Raw genomic sequence first — 18,052 nt, 5'->3', positions numbered from 1 at the left:
CAGAGCCGACTGCCTTTTTCAGCGTCGCATGCCAACATACCCCCTCCAATCGCAGCCCGTCAGAGCGGTGCTGGGCGCGCCTGGAGCGGCGGGAAAAAATCAGTACACTTATTTTCCGGACGAACCATGTAGGAGAAGAATTGCGTTAGGTAAAGAAGCTTGCACAAGGAGGAAGGAGTTGATGATGGGGATGTTGAGTAAGGATGTCAATGAAAGGCTCGTTAAAACTTTGATCTGGAGCGCAATTATGTTGGGCAGGGAAGTATGGTCGCTGAAGCAGTATGATAGGCGTGGATTGGAGGCTTTTCAAATGTTGGTGTGTAGAAGGAGATGGATAGAGAAGGTGAAGTGGAAAGAAAGGAAAACAAATGGGGAGTTTCTGGGCTATGTGGGGGAGTACAAGGAGATATCCTAAGGAGACAAGGAGGAGGAGGCGGGAAAATGGACGCAAAACACATCGTTTGGCAATGAGATGTTTAAGACTATGAAAGAGGAGAAAGTGTTAAGCAAACGAGGAAAGGGCAGGAATGGGATATATGTGTTGGACGAAATGAAGGGAAGAAGGAAGTAGAATGCGGAGAGGAATAGGAGATTTTTGTAGATTAGGATGTTCGGTTGTGTTTTTCTAAGAGAAGTAAAATAATCCTACGGCGGCTGTGTACATACTACAAGATATGTCTCTATTTTTTTTAATTTCAGCGTGGCTTTCTCATTCGTCTATCTGTAATCATAAAAGCGCCATCTACAAGTCTTCTCCAGATATAGTTTAAATCAACCAATAAAATTGCTCGCTGAATTATTATTAATTTACGGAATATTTTGCGTAATAATTTGGTGTATAGCATTATTGTCCTCTTCATATACTAATGAGATACTACCACTACTACTAATAACAATAATAACAAATACAATACTAATATTAACAATAATTATAACAATAATAATGACAATAGCTACAATGAAAATAATTATAACAATATTATATTATTGCCTCAGGCCCTCTTATTGTGTATACATTTCATTTTCAATATTTCTTAGGGATCAATGACTGTGTCTTTTTGATACATTTTCTGCACACAGAAGATCCCCAAGATTGCAGTTTTTGGTATACGAGTATAATATTGATGAAAATTATCTGCTCCCAAGAATTTATTAATTGTTTGACATGTCTTTTAAGCTATGATGTTTAAACCTTCTGAGTAGTCGGTTGCCACCATTGGACTTGGAATACGTTTGGCTAATCATTCCCGCTCTTGCTTTTCAGGGCCTGCATTCTGGGGCCTAATTAATCCGGAGTGGTCGTTATGCAACAAGGGCCGCCGTCAGTCTCCAGTAAATTTGGAGCCAAGCAAATTGTTATACGATCCAAACCTCCGGATCCTGCACATAGACAAGTACAGGGTAAGCATGCAATTAGATTCAGTTTAATCATAAATTTGAATTTAACGTTTTCTAATTGAAATAAATCCTTTATACTTTGAGAAAAAGCGGTCACTGACCATCTCTTCAAATGAAATGAAACGTATTGTCCGATCGAATTCAACGAATTGATGGCCATTTTGAATTTTCGCAACGTTGAATTACGCCAAAGGTACTCTCTGTTTCCCCTCACTTGGGAGAGAACGCAAATTTGAAAATTCTAATGTCGAAAAAGGACGTGTGTGCTTCCTCATAATATCAAATGGGACAGATAAGGTGATCAGCATCTTTAAGTTGATGATCATATCAAACAAAACGATTCACATGGAAAACTTACGTTGGCAACCGTCTCATTATATCCTAACCTTAAAATGTCTCAATTTATCGACTCATCATCTCAATGGTTGACAATTCATTCCCAATCTCATTTCTCTGACCAACTCATTCCTCTCGTTTCTGGAGAGAAAGAATGAGGTTTTATGTGTAGCATTCCTGAGGGAGAAATTTGTCCAAAACACCTTGTTCGATCAATATAATAAGTGATTAAGACTACATGTCTAAATAATTGACTTCACACGCGGCAAATGAATCACTTAGGGTTATCTACTAAAGGACGCAATGCCGGCCAACTATTTCTAATATAATATGAAACATTAGAGCTGCGAAGAATTTGGATTCATTTGATTACCCAATAAATACTGGATCATCTTCTTGAATAACAATGAGCTACCTTTTATCTTAGGTTTAATATGCAAAGGCACGTCCTTATAATTTTCCTTGATTCAATTTTAGCGGTATAATGTACTTAAAATATATTGAATGTTTGCCACGGAGTTTTATGTGATTTTAGCTGCCATTTATTTTCTTATCGCAAGGTTTAAATAGTCAACTTGCAGGCAATCAAAAATATTTTTATATAACCAGCCATGACGCTAGAAACGAAAATTCCATTCAAACGAACATTGCATTCGACAATTAAACAACAGAACGTTAAATAGACAATATAATGGCTTAAGAACATTGAATATTTAGCCTAAGAGGTATTGCACCATGAAAATTATATATTTAGTTCGCGTATTTATGAAATTACTCTTCAAAGATTATTATTAAACTTTCAGAGCATTATTAATTGAAACAGAGAGTACTGTATTTTTAAAGTAAATAAACATTGCTTTTAATTGCTGAAAATATTAATCCCATTTCTTACGTTAAATTTCATGGGATTTAATTTTTGTCATTTTGTTAAAAGTTGAAATAGATCGTGTGAAATTGGTATGAATATGAATAATGAAATATTAAGCGTAATTCAGATTTGTTTGTATTCCCCTACCTTCTACTAAGAATCCAAAATATTTGCATGACTTTTTCAAAAATCTTCTGGCTGGTATGTTAAGTATTAAGAACAAATGAGATGATAGGAATGATTTTTGATTGGAGGGCATTTAATATGTTTTCCATTGAAAAACCGTTCCAATCGAATATCGAATCTCGTCCCGCGTCGCCCGGCGGTGGCAGTGGCTTCCCAGGCCCGCCGCAAAACCCACCACCATCATCCCCCCCCCTCGAAACTACCTATCTCCTCCGGGGTTTGGTGGTTGCTGGGGGAGGGGGATGGAATGGGTGCTCGAGGGTGGTAACCAACCTCTTCCGCCCATGATGCTCGTTGCCCACCCCCTCAATGTTCTCCTCTTCCGCATGCCAGATCCACGGGTCAATCGCCAACACCGGGCACAGCGTCGTGTTCACGGTGGATAACACGACCACGCGGCACGTGAACATCACGGGCGGCCCGCTCTCCTACCGATACCAGTTCCACGAGATCCACGTCCACTTCGGCCTGCGAGACGACGCTGGCTCAGAGCACACGGTCAACGGATACGCTTTCCCGGCGGAGGTGAGTCCCGCAGCTTCCGAGGGTGGGTCGCATGAGGGAGCGTGACTCTGGGGGAACGGGGGCAGCGGCGGTTAAGGGATACCGCTTCCTTCCTCGTGTACGACCTCTCTTTCCAGGATCTGCTCCTGATTTGTGCTTATCTAGTATTAGAGCTAAATGATATAGATCTATGGAGTTTGCAATCTATGGTCGGTCGTCAAAGGAAGAAGCTCAGCTAAATGAATTAGGTAAATTGTTTAATAACTCTGCCTGAAGGTAATTTCGAACCGCACGGAATATCTGCCGAAAGCTAATCTTGCCAGTGACGGGAGAGTGTCCTCTGTGTTTCTAGCGTTTATTGAACTATCAGCGACAAGTGAAGGGAACATTTATTTGTAGATTACTCGTTAATCCCATTTTCGTTAATTTTAAAGAAGAATTAATACGGAGAAAAACCTTAATTCATCTTCATGCAAAATTACAACAATATTTAAATAAAGATTATACTAGTCAAAATATGTAGTAACAAGAGCCACGGAAACAGTCCGCCTGTCAAAAAGTAGCTAAATATTTACAAGATATTCGATTTTTATTTGCTGATAATCAAGAAGTTGTCTCCTGTTTCAAGATAAATCCTACCAGAAGATACTACCTCCAGTATACCTACATTAATGGTAATTAGAGGCTAAGGCAACCAACATTAGAATTTTATAATATCTATAATGTGGTGATACTTTAAAGTTATCATTCCAAAATCTTGCTTAGCTCGTTCGCTAGCGCTAAAACGACTCATTGAGAATGGATGTAAAGAAAAGCTCTAAAACTCTTTTGAAATGTCATATGTATCCTAAATTATAGATGGATGGCAGTGGAAAAGTCGTATTTAATGGAATTTTCATGCAAGTTATCGTAATAAAATAGTTAAAGCGAAAATTTTACATGGATGGAAATTTAGCGACTTCACTGGTATTTTGGGCTTCCAGGATGAATTTAGAATAAAGTGCTATATATTGTTTAGCAACTTTAGTATTTATGATTCGTTTTTCGAAAACCTTAATTATTAAATCCATTTATTTGAATTATTTGTCATGGAATTGACTTAATGGTTGCTGAACAAAATAAAACGAATTCTTCAATGTATATAAAAATGCACTGCACGTACAACTAAATTTTTATATATACTCTCGGAATATTTTTTAATGATGGCAATTTCTTTTCCGATTATATAGAATTTACGTTTATTTATTGTTTTAGTGTCATAGAGTGAACGGCAGTGACGGTAAGTAGAATGGGAGGAAAGTAAAAGAAAGATAACAGAAAGGGTCCCTGGGGTTTCGTGGAAAGTATCAAAAGAGTTAACATCTTCGGTGACTGAGCAACCCCACTCACACCTCTCTGTGCTGTTGCGGGCGACCGGACGGACGTGTGGAACAAACGCCAGGCCGGGGGACGTTTTGCATGCGCGCTAGCCACAGGTAGCAGGATTCAAGTCCCCGGGGGAAAAAAGTAAATGAATTTAAGGGAGGGATCGTGATGGGAAAGGGTGTGGCGGCCACGGGGGGGATGAGGAGAGCTCTAAAAATCGCTAAGGCGAAGAAACGGCTCGCGAATCCGCTTTTAAAGATTTATCGGCTTAAAAACTGGAAGCGTGTGGGGATAGAGACAGAAAGAGAGAGAGAGAAAGCAAGCAAGCAAGGTAGAAAGGGAAGAGGGTTTAGTAGGAGGACTCTTGCTCTTCCTCAACGTCATGAAAAAAAGATGCCAAAGTTTTTAAAAGGTCTCGGGTAAGGTTTTGGGAGTGGTGGGGGTTGAGAGTGGAGGGTGACGTTCCGGGGAGGCGGCGGGAGGGTGGGAAGCGAGAGGAAGGAGGGAGTGAGAGGAAGAGGTGCGGTTGCTACGCAAATGTGATTAGACGTGGGAGGAGGGACCGTCGGGGGGCGGAAGGGGGAAGACGGAAGGGATGCCGGGGAGGATTGTGATTGGACGAAAGGGTTTTGCAGAGCGGGGGAGGAAGACATGACAGCGGAGAGGGGGCGGGGAGGCGACTCGTCTGCAAAAGGTGACGGAGGCGGAAAATTCAGTGGGGAGGGAGGAAGCCGCGTAGACAGACATTATTCCATTTGCATGGCCTTTGAGTCGAGTAAGTGGGGCACTGTGACTGGGCGGAAGTTGGGACGACTGGCGGGAGAGGGGGGAGGCCCTAAGCGGGAGGGAAAGTGAGAGGGGGAGAAAGCGGGGGGTGGGAGGGGTTAAAGGGCTGGATGAAATTTTAAAGCCGAAGTTTCCGCGGGGCCAGGATTCGGATGTGGGGAGGGGGAGTAAGGACGGGAGGCGAAAGGGCGAGCGGATAGGCGTGACTAAAGCGACCGATTCCACGCGCTCGAAAAACAATCGAGAGGCTATCTCCGTCGATTACGCGGGGAAAATGTTTCATGCGCAGCGACAGGGATCTTGACTCCCTTCAGAGCTCTTCATGGCATACTCCGAACACTTTTAATTGTGATTTAATATTATTATATTTTAAGGGACTCCACCCCCCCGTATGATGGTTTGATAAAAAGCTATCTCACTCCAAAGAAAGAAATAATTTCTTCTTTAAAGAAATAATTCAAATGGCAATCCATCACTGTCTATATATTCGCTTCACCGAGGCGTCATTAAACGTTATCCCGCCTCGACTTCCATTTTAATGTAAATATTCGTCGTGCCTACAAGAGACTGATGGACCAAATTTTATTATGAAGGAAAAATAAAAGTTTCGGATGAAAAGTAAAGTGACTATTTGCGAATTATCCTCATGAAATCGCTTGCGGTTAAAAAAATTGGACGATGTGCAGTTATTGAGGGCGAAATGTTTCATAATTTCACCAGTTAATTTACTCATTACTTTGATTTAGCAAACTTAACCTCCTTCAATGGGTCTGGGTCTATTAAGCGCTAGTCTAAGGCTAAGGTATAGAATCACTGTATTGAGCAGAACAGTTATGCATCACAAATTATTTCGATCGCATATAATATTATCATTTTCCCAACGGTAAATGTATCTATTTTTGTAACTAGATGTTTTGCTAGAGTATAAGGATGGGATTTACTAGTTAGACGTATGCATGTACGAGTCTCTCTCTACGCACGCGTTTCAAATTGCATATATTTTGCGACTTTTTTATTGAAAATATGTATGCATGTGGAAATTAACTCAGTTCGAGATGCGGCTTCACGAAATACTAAAAGAATAATCTGCCATTCGGTCTCTGGCTACTGACGCGGTACGAAGAAAACTTCTAATTTCCCAATGCCTAGTACATTACCTTACTAATGTAGACTCTGGAAAAATACGCCATTAATATAAAGCTATTCTGGAATTTCATAAGGTAATAAGTTAATTCGGTCACTGACTTAAACGCTGGAAATATCGTCGTCCATTCAAATGTTGCAATGGCAGGAGTAAACAAAAAACCCAGGTGCCGGTAGATTAGTTATCTAAATTTACTATTGGAGTCGATTACTCACATTACAGTGAGTAATCCGAGACGATTACGAGAGACGTCTAGAAATTAAGTTACGTTTCGGCCTAGCGTGACTGTGGATAGGGCTAGAGCCACCGTCTTGGTGTCTACACGCCCCGGTCCACGCATCCTGCTGTGGTAGTGTGTGCAGACTATGGTTTTTCTACTTCGTTCACTGCGAACTGTTAAAATGCGAGCTGCTATGAAAAAATCCCGCGAGTTGTCAGCAAGGTTTATCTCCCATTTCTCTCATGAAAATGAATCGATCTAATAATAATAGTCCCTCACACCGACGTAAATATCACTCGAGCGATTTTCAGATCCCTTCAATCGTCATACAGATAACGTATAGTGCGCGCAATAATAATATCTGGAAATGGATGTAATGCAGTGCTCGGTACTTCGCTAGAGTGTGCGCTTCGGGGAATGGGGGAAGGAATGGAAGGTGGGATTTAAGAGACGCAAAAATGCACCCCAATATGCATAATGGATTCGCAGAGAGGGATGGAGGGGGCGAGGGAGGCAATTAAGGGAGCTCCACAAAATGCCAAGAGGAAGGGGGGGGGGCGTGGACAACCCTTGGAACACCACCCAACTCAGTTCCTCGGCAGCGCACCCGGGACGACCGCTCTTTCGCGCCCCACAAAACTACAAATTTGCACGGCCAACTCCCAAGTCGCAGTCGCAAGTTCGTCTCTAGGGAGGCGACGGCTCCCCCCTTTGTTCGCGAGGCGCTACCTCCCCCAACACCTCCCACCCTCTCCTCCTTCCCCCAACACCTCCCACCCACCTACCCCTTCCACCAACCACCCTCGCCCACCCTCCACCACACGAGACCCCAGCCCACAACTCCATTTCTTTAAGCGCACACCATCATCCCCCGAACCGCTATTTCGCCAATTCTGAAGTTTCATGACTCGCTGCCGCTATAGCTGCATTATTTCAGCGACGTAGTAGGGAATCACTTGGTTCTACTACATATATTCCCACCTTTATCTTGCTAGTTCTATGAGATAGACTACTGAAACTTAGCAATAGTATGAAATACCTGTAGAAATAAAAGTATGTTCACACTTATTTTCAGTATGTTCTTCTGCCTTAATTGAGAAAACCAGGAAATCTACTAGTATAAAGAGTAAAGAATCTTTTCCCATAGTTATGATGTTGTGACATAGTTCTCGTACAAAATCACAATACTGCGTCAATAGTATTAAAATGATATTTGATAAAAATATTTTTTTAAAATGATATCAGCATACGCATTGATAATCATTACTCATAGACCAAAACAGATAAATGAAGAGTTTTACAATAGGTACAGCATTCTTTTCTGCTTCTTTGTCTTCAAGGTTCCCATGGATAAGTTTTAGATTCGTCTTTTTTCTTAGGGGTGGTCCATTAATTTCAAAGCATAGGTTTGAACAATTTCCTGCCTTCTCCATTTGAATAGCAGCTGTCTAACACCGAAAAATGTCATCAATTCTTTCCAATTCACGCGTCATCTCTTGTCGCATTACGGCTATTACGTGGAGTGCACTTCAAGAGTAAGTGCGCCGTCCGTCGGATAAGACGTTAATCTGTGGACTCGGCGCCTTTATTTAAGAGTGATGCCAACTCCGGGTCTCTCTTCACCCTTTCCCTGAGTATACTTCCAGCACCGAATTACCCACCTATCCCTAATAGCCTAATTTACCTCAACTGTCGGTCACCTCCCCAAATAACTACTGCTACTACACCTACTCTTGCCTCATTACGGAACCAAAACTAATAATCATGGGGATAGAAAAAGAAACATTGCACTTCCACATAAAGATGCAATGCTTCACAAAACCATGATCGTATGAAGCATTAAATTATTACGTGGAAGTGCAAAGTTTCTTTTTCTACCCTCATCATGAAGGAATTTCACAAAGTTAAGCCTGAAACTGTCACGTTTAACTAAACCTATCAATTTTAATTTAAGTTAACAACAATATATCTTAATTCTACTGACTTTAAATGACGGAATATGGATCTAGATTTTTTATAGACTCCTACTTCGATTATTGGTGCAAAATGAAATCATTTTTTTATAATAATGCATCTTACCTAGAGGAAACCCACCCTCAGCCATGCTACGACCTGTTGGATATCTATCCTCTTCAAGGGCAAGTGTGTATGGTATAGACACATGTTTTAGAAAGCCTCAATTACCACAATTAGCGCCTTCTGCCCAATTGGCTCGAGTTGGTCAATGTAGCCCAACATCTTACCATGACCGGCTACTCGTTCTTGCTTCACTCTCACCCTCGTTTTCAACTTGGAACATGCCTACGTTCTTCTCCTTTCGTGTGTTTACTCCATTCCTCCTTACTATTGATGAAAATAGACACATTTTTGCGGATACACGTACAAAGTGCACAACTGTATTTTCATATTAAGCAAACATTTTCACGTTAATTGATGACAGACACTGTGTAAAGATTTAAAAAGCATTTAAACGTAAAGGCAGATTTCGAATTTTGTATGACATGCTTAGGAAAAATAACATTTAAAATGGAAGGATGTGTGCATATTCGGACTGTGGGGAATACTGATGGAATTGAAGATTAATGAGATATGCGTATAATAAGAGGGAATGCTAAAATTGGAAAAATGACGAATCCCAGAAATGGACAGGTATTCAACTGGAGGAGAAGGTTAATAAAGTTGCTGCCAATCACCAGTATCCTTTAAAAATCATTGCTGATGTAGCGTCACGGGTGAAATAATCTCAACATATTATATATAAACTCTGTGATTTCATGATTGAAAAAGTTTAGGGTTATAAAAGTTAATTGCATCAATGAAACCTTTAATTCCGTAGTGGGTTGCATTGAGAAAATAAAATGGGGATGGATAAAGAGTGAAAACCTAAGAAATGACCAGTGATAGTAATAAATCATAAAATTATTCTGGAAAAAGCAATGGTTTTCCAAGGGAATATGGATTTTCACGTCTTTTTGGGAATATTTCGTGAGTATATTTTTCCATCTTCCTCACTCTTAATACGCTCTCTCTTCCTTATCCCTTACCCATCCCACATGGTTCGTGCACCTTCTGTCACACACTTTTGTGGTGGATGGCAGCGTATTAATGCAGATGAATACTCACTAGAGTATTCCTCAAACGTGATGTTGAATTGATTATAGAGAGTGTTTTACAAAACTACTCAAATCCAATCGCGGGTATTTCACACCTTTTCTCTTCCGACATTCCAATCGCTGTTCCATTTCAAATCCTTCATCAGGTACACTTAATGTGTGTATAATCAATATGTTTCCAATGTGTTTTAAATATGTTTAATTTTCTAGGTAAAACTGTGAATTCCATTAGAGAAAGACAGAGAAAGGCGATCCAAATGCGGCTGTTGATAAAACTAATTAAATTAGGTGAAAGGAGAGAGTAATAAATTAAGAATTTCTAAGTGGTGCTGCAGGAAAAGCTCAAAGTAATTAATCTTCACGAGAAGAAGAACGAAAAAGAAAATTCGGAGCTGCTCATGGGGGAGGAGGATTTTGCTGAAGGAATTGCCGGAGGGACTACGCCTAAGACTAAAGAGTAGAAGGTTAATTTTGTATTTTGATTTAAAGAAAGGGCGCCGTAAAAAGGACACCGATGACAGAGAAAAATAGGGCAAATTATACGCCTAAGACTAAAAAGAGTGGAAGGTTAATTTTGTATTTTGATTTAAAGAAAGGGCGCCGTAAAAAGGACACCGATGACAGAGAAAAATAGGGCAAATTACGCTTAAAAATATTCAACCAAGAATAACCATATTACTGGGAGAGATAGCAAAAAACTGGAATAAAATATGTTGAAAGCAGAGGGTAAGCGGAGGAAATAATTAGAAGGAGGTGGACACATTGAATGGACATATGGAAGAAGTTAGGTTTGAAAGCGGTGAGAGTTAAGAAATCTTGGATGATACTGGAAGAGGGAGGAAGTGAGTGAAAAAAAAAGTAGAAACAAGGGCCACAGAAACCAACATAACTGGCACCATATGCACAGCTCGACGATCCGCCAACCTCAGAGGGCTCATTGGGTCTCATCCAATTAGCGTCGCCAGTGGGCGGGGCTATAGTCCGCGTCACGGCCGGCAGATTGCGCCAGTTCGCGCATTTATTTCACAGGCCACGTATTAATCGTAAATGTCAGTTCTTTCCGCAAAAAACAGATACAAAATATCAAGAGACTGATGAATACATACTATAGCTCACGACTTAATTTCATTAAAAATAAGTGTGCACAAGTTTTTTTCTGCCAAAAGGCAAGAATTAAAGCCTTTATCCAATTATTAATTAATATACTTTAAAATGATCAATTATTTCGCGAAACCCGTCTAGAATAATTTCTTAGGTAAGCGAAATTTCGAAAAAAGTTTAATGTGTTTAAATGAAGCAGAGTTCCACGGGTTTACGGTGTCCCAATGTTGAGTTAAAAACTACTGTGAACTTTAGCAAAATGGTCATTGAATACTAATTCAAAGAGGAAATAAGTTGAGCATACAATTCGCCTCAGTCACAATTGAGGTAATTATGAGATGAATACAATTATTCACATTTCCACTCCAACAAATATTAGTTTATTAACACTATCCTGCATTAAACTTTTCTGCTATCATACGCCTTACCGTGCTAAAATCTCGCTTTTTATATGTAAATTTAACATTAAATTTTGTTAATAATATCTTCAATAAAATTCACGGGAGAAAAATGTTCATTCTTCGTCGGCCTGAGGTCATTGAATATAATGAATGTGGTCTAAATCCAGGATCAGATACTGCTGAGATAAGAACCAAGAATTGCCGTCGGGGCAACATTTCCTTTAATTTAAAAACATTTCTGCTTCTCAAGGGAAGGTATTTCAAGAAATTTCTTTTAACAACCCAAATTCAATGTTCGTAATAAATTTTTTGCAGTTGTTTCATGTGTGAATATATTTATGCAGAGGTTATTTATTAACTCCATCGAAAATGCCTTACAAATATAAATTTGCGTTTTAAATAACCATTTCAGAGATGTAAAATTTATTTTTAAGAACTCATAAAATAGAGTTAATGCGCATGAAACCAGATATTGATAAAACCAGAAAAAAGACAATATTTATGCAATGTTTATAGAGCGTTGCAAAGAGTATTTTTGCACAAAAGCCATAAAAATAATCATTTTTTGAGGAAACCAAATAGCCATGCTGCTTGAAATACAGGTAAATATGGTTTGTCACACTTATGTAATAGAGAGTTCCTATTTTCTGCTGCTGAAGTCGTTTATTCTTTTGCAGATTCAAATATTTGGATTCAACTCGCAACTCTACCGGAACTTCTCCGAATCCCTCCATAAAGCCCAAGGAATCGTCGGGGTATCGTTACTGCTTCAGGTGAGTACCTTATAAGGAATTAATTTTTTTATTAATTAGAGCATTTGTTTTTATTTTGCCGATATGCTTCTGCAGATTAAATAAAAAGGTGTGACATTCAGGGCGACTATTCACACTTAAGTTAAACTGAGAATAACGTCTTAGTTTGGATATATATATATATATATATATATATATATATATATATATATATATATGTATATATATATACGTATGTATCTTGTAAGAAATATGCTGCAAAAAATTATGTATATACATATATTAAAATTTATATATATGAATGTCTTTAATAGGAAAGTCTTAAGGATGTGAATAATAATTTAAATGAAGAAGCGAGATATCATTCCTACGTTAAAAAATATATGTACGCAAATACATATATATACACATACATATATATGTATATATTGACGATAAATTGGAATTTAACGAAGGCTATAGTAAAAACTTAATACTAAAAACGTAACAATTAGTTGAAACAATCTAAAATGACTCAAAGGGGCTCATGTAAAAAAATCCTAAATTTATTTTTTATTAATTTTCTTGCGAAAAGCTTAAGGCTTTTTTTACTTCTCTACATTATTGCTATTAGCTCAAAGAAAATATTTTCGAGCAAAGTTAGATAAGAAGTAAAGGAATTAAAAGTAGAGAAATTTGGGCCCACTGCATTGGCTTTTGGAGTTTTGTTTGGTGGATTTAGTTAAAGTTCTGTGAAGAAATACAATATGCTCGCAAAAATAAATTTACCATCTACGGGAGATTTCATCACAATTTTCCGTGGACATTCGTCCTCGTTGAGCATATGCATGATTCACTTAAACCCTTTAAGCCATAAACTTGTTCAGTGCTATGATTCGCTATTTAAGTCTATTACCTAGATCCTCGTGTACCATACATTTCTAACTTTTCCCGGTGAAGAGACCGTGGAGAAATGCCGCTTCCGAGATTACGTTTCGATGATTTACCGTCTAGATTCCCTAGAAGGTACTTCCTGTCTTCGCCGTCTCCCTTCTCAAGGCGCTCCCCACCTTCTCCTGTCTCTCTTCGCCACTTGACCTACATTAACGACATCCAGTAGCCCCCACGCGATGTTCTGTTTGTGTGTGATGTTCAAAATGGTGGCCTCGCAACTGCGGAGCGTACCCTGTCGTACTTGGAGTTATAAATTTTGTTTTTGCGTCGGCATTCCTCGTGGGGTATTGCATTTTATGACATTATGAAAGAGGGGAATATAATATTTTTACAGCTGTAAGCTTTGCTATGGAGCTGTTAAGCATTACATATATCGCAATACCTTAGGAAATTAGTGCTTACATTTTAAGGAAAACTACTATTAAGACTGATAAAACAAAAAAATCGACATTCGTGCTCTTTTTTCGATTGTGAAAATTTTGACAAAATAAAAATAAATTAAATGCATACACAAAATTTTTATGAATCTGTAAATACATTGTTTTGTTAGACGGATTCTGTAAATATTGAAAAATAGAAGAAAATTAAATCTGGTTTAAGTAGAAATTGCAGCAAGTATACCCTGAAGTCATTAAAATTTCATGCGGACCCAGACAATTACCAGCTCTTTTGAGAGATGGTAATTGTTCGGGATAATTATCAGCTTACAGGGGTAACAGAACATGTCAAATAGTCAAATTTATTTGAAAGGAAGAAGTTGAAAGTGTAAAAGTGCTACTTTTTTCACTTTTAAAATAAAACTATTGGGCTGGAAAGTGAATATTTTTTTTATGTTCAGGAAGACAGAATATTCTTGATTAACATAGTGAAACTATTTTTTGGGTCAACCGAATCGAAGAAAAGCAACTTTTACTCGTAAACCGTTCCCAAGCAATAGTAACTAATAAACAGTGGTATTACTTGAGCAAAATTACATATTTATAATCATCGACACTGCTAAATTATTCACTATTATTGGAACATGCATCGAAAGTAACAAGCTGATTGCCATTGTTACATTTTTAACAGTTATAATATAAAAAAGATAAGCACAAATTGTATCCAAGCTAATGAGTAAATATTAATTTCTGTTTCTAAGATACATTAATTCATCGAAGCAGCAATATACGCATTCAAAAATTATGGTCCACAGAGGAAAAATGGAAATTATAATATATTTAAATTGCATAGAATATTCATTCAAAAAAAATTTTTTGGGTACCAGATCTTCCGGGGAAACCATAACCGGAACAGGGAAAGGAACTGCCCCCCCTTACCCTGATGAGTGAATTACACACGCCGTATAGGGCTTAGTACTGGGTGATCTCAACCGATCTTCGGGTTGATTACTGTGTTAATGGTTTTTATTCATACAAAATAACGTTATGAATTAAACCTGAACAGATTTAAGATTATATTTGTGTACCTATAAGGAATTATTGATTTAAATGATAGAATAAGTCATAAATGTAACAAATGAGAAGAAAGTATTTGATTTAAAAAGTGGCCAATCTGACGTGGTGGGGATAACCACCCCGGAGCTAATTATGTTCCCTCCGAGTAAGGTGAGAGTCGCGTGCAGAGCCGCCGCCTCCGAGGGCCTCTGCAGGGAAACTGGCGCGCCAATGACAAGCAGGCGATCGGCGGAAGGAAGCCAGGAGACGTCAGGGGAAGTCCGCGGGGCCGTGGGTTGGAGTCATCACGGGGCAGTTGCCCCGCGCAGCCACATACACGGAAAGTCCATGACTTGGCACTCACGGGCTTTCCGGAGTCCCCCAACATTCCATGCTTCCTCTTCTTGCCTTCGGCAGCGCCATCCACTCCACCGAACGCCACTTACCTTGGAAGGGTTACCTCTCAAATTAGAACAATTCCAGACAATCTTAGTCTTCTAACAATTACGTAAAAGCATTTTAAAGATAGGTATCCTAGTAAATGTACATTTCGTAACAATAAAGTAGTATTGTTTTTTACAAATACTGTTTTCGACAATCTGGGGTATAATGTTAATATATCTACATCAATACCCTGCGAGCCACCGAAAAGGTGTGTTCCAGGGATTGCAGCACCAGGAGGAAAGTGAAAGGGATGAGGGGGTTAGGGTTTCTCAAATGGATGGGGAAAGGTGGGGAGAACCTGCAAAAAAAAATACATAAATATACTAGTATAACCATGCGCAGTCGCTACCTTTTAGGTTAATACTTATTATGTCGAGCCGATGACGAGTACAAATATTTCCTTCTCGTTTGATATTTTGTCTTGACCAGAAATACTCGAGCTGACACATGCTTAAAAAAATGCACACTATGAATTTCCCAATTCATTATTCTGGAGCACAGGAGCCGACTTGATTGCAGTTAAATAAACCGACTCGTTTCAACATGTGTCACGGTCATTTTAACGTCAAGTCATCAAATGAGAGACCGTGAAATTAACTGATATGAGTAGCCTGTGATCACATATTCATGCTGGAGAGGGTTCGGAATTAAGTAGGTATTGAGGCAGAGCGAAAATTTAAGTTGCCATGGTGCACCACAGTTATGTGAGTCGGCCTTGAATAGGGTTCACGGGAAAGAGGCACGCAGCGGAAATCCTAAGAGAAGTGGTTTGATGGGGAGGGTTGGAGCAAGATGGCTCTCTTTCTCCCGACTAAAATTCAAGTTCGGTGATTCTGAAGTCATAGCTAGTTTATGTCACTCTCAACTTATTCTTTCTTCTTTATAAAGGAGCGCTTAGCAGTAATTTCTTGAATTCCAGACATTTATAGCCACCATCTTTCATTTCTCTGTTCTATTTTCACGGCACCAAATAACGGAAAAGATTTATGCGCGACTATACCATAACTGATTGGGAAGACGTTAATTAGAATGACAAAAAATGCTTACGAATAACTATGGGTTTATGGAATCAAGAGAGCCAAGAGATACCGAACTCCGGAGGGGAGGGCGATGCCCCGCCGCCACCGGGGTCGGCACATACTCGTAGATCACAGTGACAAGAATTGATGCCGGTATTCACCGAAAAGCATAGCGCTGGCATAAAATGTATCGTTATGTTTATTAGTTCCATGTTCCACCTGAAGTTTTAGATGAAATTCTGGTTGTCAAAATCACCACTGAGACTTTTAAATGTTGGTGTTCCAAGTGTTTGCCCAAGTGTCCTGTATTTAAGACCGGGATCTTTCAATAGACAGACAATCTGCCCATAAGAAAGCCAAACTAATTATAAATAAATCTTGCATTAGTAAATTCAATTAGAAGCCCCAGGACGATTTGGTGGAATGTTTGTAGAAATTTCGTCTCTAGTGTTATTTATAAAAGATGTCCATTATTTATCATCGTTTTGCTCATATTACAAAACATATTTAACCTTCGTTCGAATATCGTGAATTTTTACAGTTAGCAATGGAAAATGAAAATGTTTGACAAAAATATCTGCTTCCTACACGAATATAGATGAAGTTTGAAGCTTAATAACCGTCAGTGACAGTTCTCAATATAACCTTGACCTCGGATTGAAACAAGTACATGGATTTCGAATGAATTTCACTCCATTCCCTCGGGTAGTAATGGTCATATGCCTATATATTTGAGTGAGAGACTTTAAAAATTAGGAGGTTAAAATAGCGGTCACTTTAATAATACTTGAATTGAGACGACGTCAATTTCTAGTCGCCGCTTATGAAAGAAAGTTAGCTCCTCCGGCCTCAAGGAAAAATGGGATATAGTTATGACGGAATTTTTACGCCTGAAGTATACCTGTACATACATATAGTGACATACACCCGAGATGTATTTCGTGGCTTTCAGCAGACACGTTTACCTAACCTTTCGAAAGTGCATTTTGGCATGAGCACTTAGACGCTCAAAACCCTTCTCAAATTAGGAAAATGGGGGTTTGTAAAGTTTGCAGCAAACTAGGTCATTGTGCATATAGATCAGATTAGTGGTTTCGCGCACGATGTAGATGGATTGAGCAAGCTTGGCTAAAGTAACATCTGTGACCGAAGGCTTCCCTACTCCTGATTAATTGTGTACTTATTACATTGTCATTCAAGAATATTGTATTTATATATTATTAAGCACCTATTTCTGTTAACTATATGGTTTTACTTTGTCACATCTTATTCAAATTTTGAGTAACCTTCACACATTGGAATCAGTTCAAAAAACCCAAATGGACTTACTTGTTTGGAAAATAATAATTAACTCGGCATCTAATGTTTAATTAAACCCCTGTCTAAATATGGACCATTTATTGGGGTCATGATCGAGATTGAGGCTATAAATACACGAATTTTAACGGAAAAAAGCAAAACTGAAAATATCAAACATAATAAGCGGAAATTGTAAACCACAGCGGCGATGGCTGCTCAGCAATTAATTAAACTGTCGAGAATGTTATTTTGCTCTTATTGAAGTTATTACTTATCAATAAATGGTAGAGTTAATGTACTCTGAACTCAAAATTTCATTAAGGTAAACTCATCATTAAAACGTCTCTTTAAATACGCCATTAACAATGCTGTGCTTGCAATTTGTGATCCGTTTTCAAATCATCTCTAAGGGACGCATTGTTTTAACCACCAGGTTAAACGTTCTCGCCAAGAGTGATTTATAGGAAGAAAACCTACTTACCTACGAATCTTACACATGACGAAAGTATCGGAGGGTAACATATTATAAGAATGAAAATGGGATAAATACGATCCTATGGTAGTGAAACTATCATAAGCTTGTATCGTCAGCAAAGTTTGATGACGCTAAAACCACTTAGCTTTACTTATAATAAAGGAGACCATCTTGGTATGATTTTTTATTATCACAACTAGTTATAATAAAATATCCAAACTTCCTTTCATTACAAAATGAAATCCTTCAAAGTTTCATTCCATATTCAACGGATT

General features: G+C 38.7%; 1 protein-coding gene across 1 annotated transcript in view; it reads left to right on the top strand.

Moving 5' to 3' along the window:
• CARPB (Carbonic anhydrase-related protein B) overlaps positions 1–18,052 on the top strand; it is a 773,283-nt gene that overhangs the window by 664,706 nt on the left and 90,525 nt on the right. Inside the window, exons 3-5 of the mRNA XM_071596722.1 lie at positions 1,265–1,401; positions 3,122–3,313; positions 12,100–12,195. Of these exons, the coding sequence (XP_071452823.1) occupies positions 1,265–1,401; positions 3,122–3,313; positions 12,100–12,195 (425 nt within the window). The remainder of the gene's footprint in view (positions 1–1,264; positions 1,402–3,121; positions 3,314–12,099; positions 12,196–18,052) is intronic.

This window comes from Hetaerina americana, unplaced genomic scaffold (genome assembly GCF_022747635.1).
Source record: "Hetaerina americana unplaced genomic scaffold, ioHetAmer1.1.p SCAF_8, whole genome shotgun sequence".
Lineage (NCBI taxonomy): Eukaryota > Metazoa > Arthropoda > Insecta > Odonata > Calopterygidae > Hetaerina > Hetaerina americana.
The sequence above is the reverse complement of the archived record's forward strand: the minus strand, read 5'-3'. Positions and strand labels throughout refer to the sequence as shown.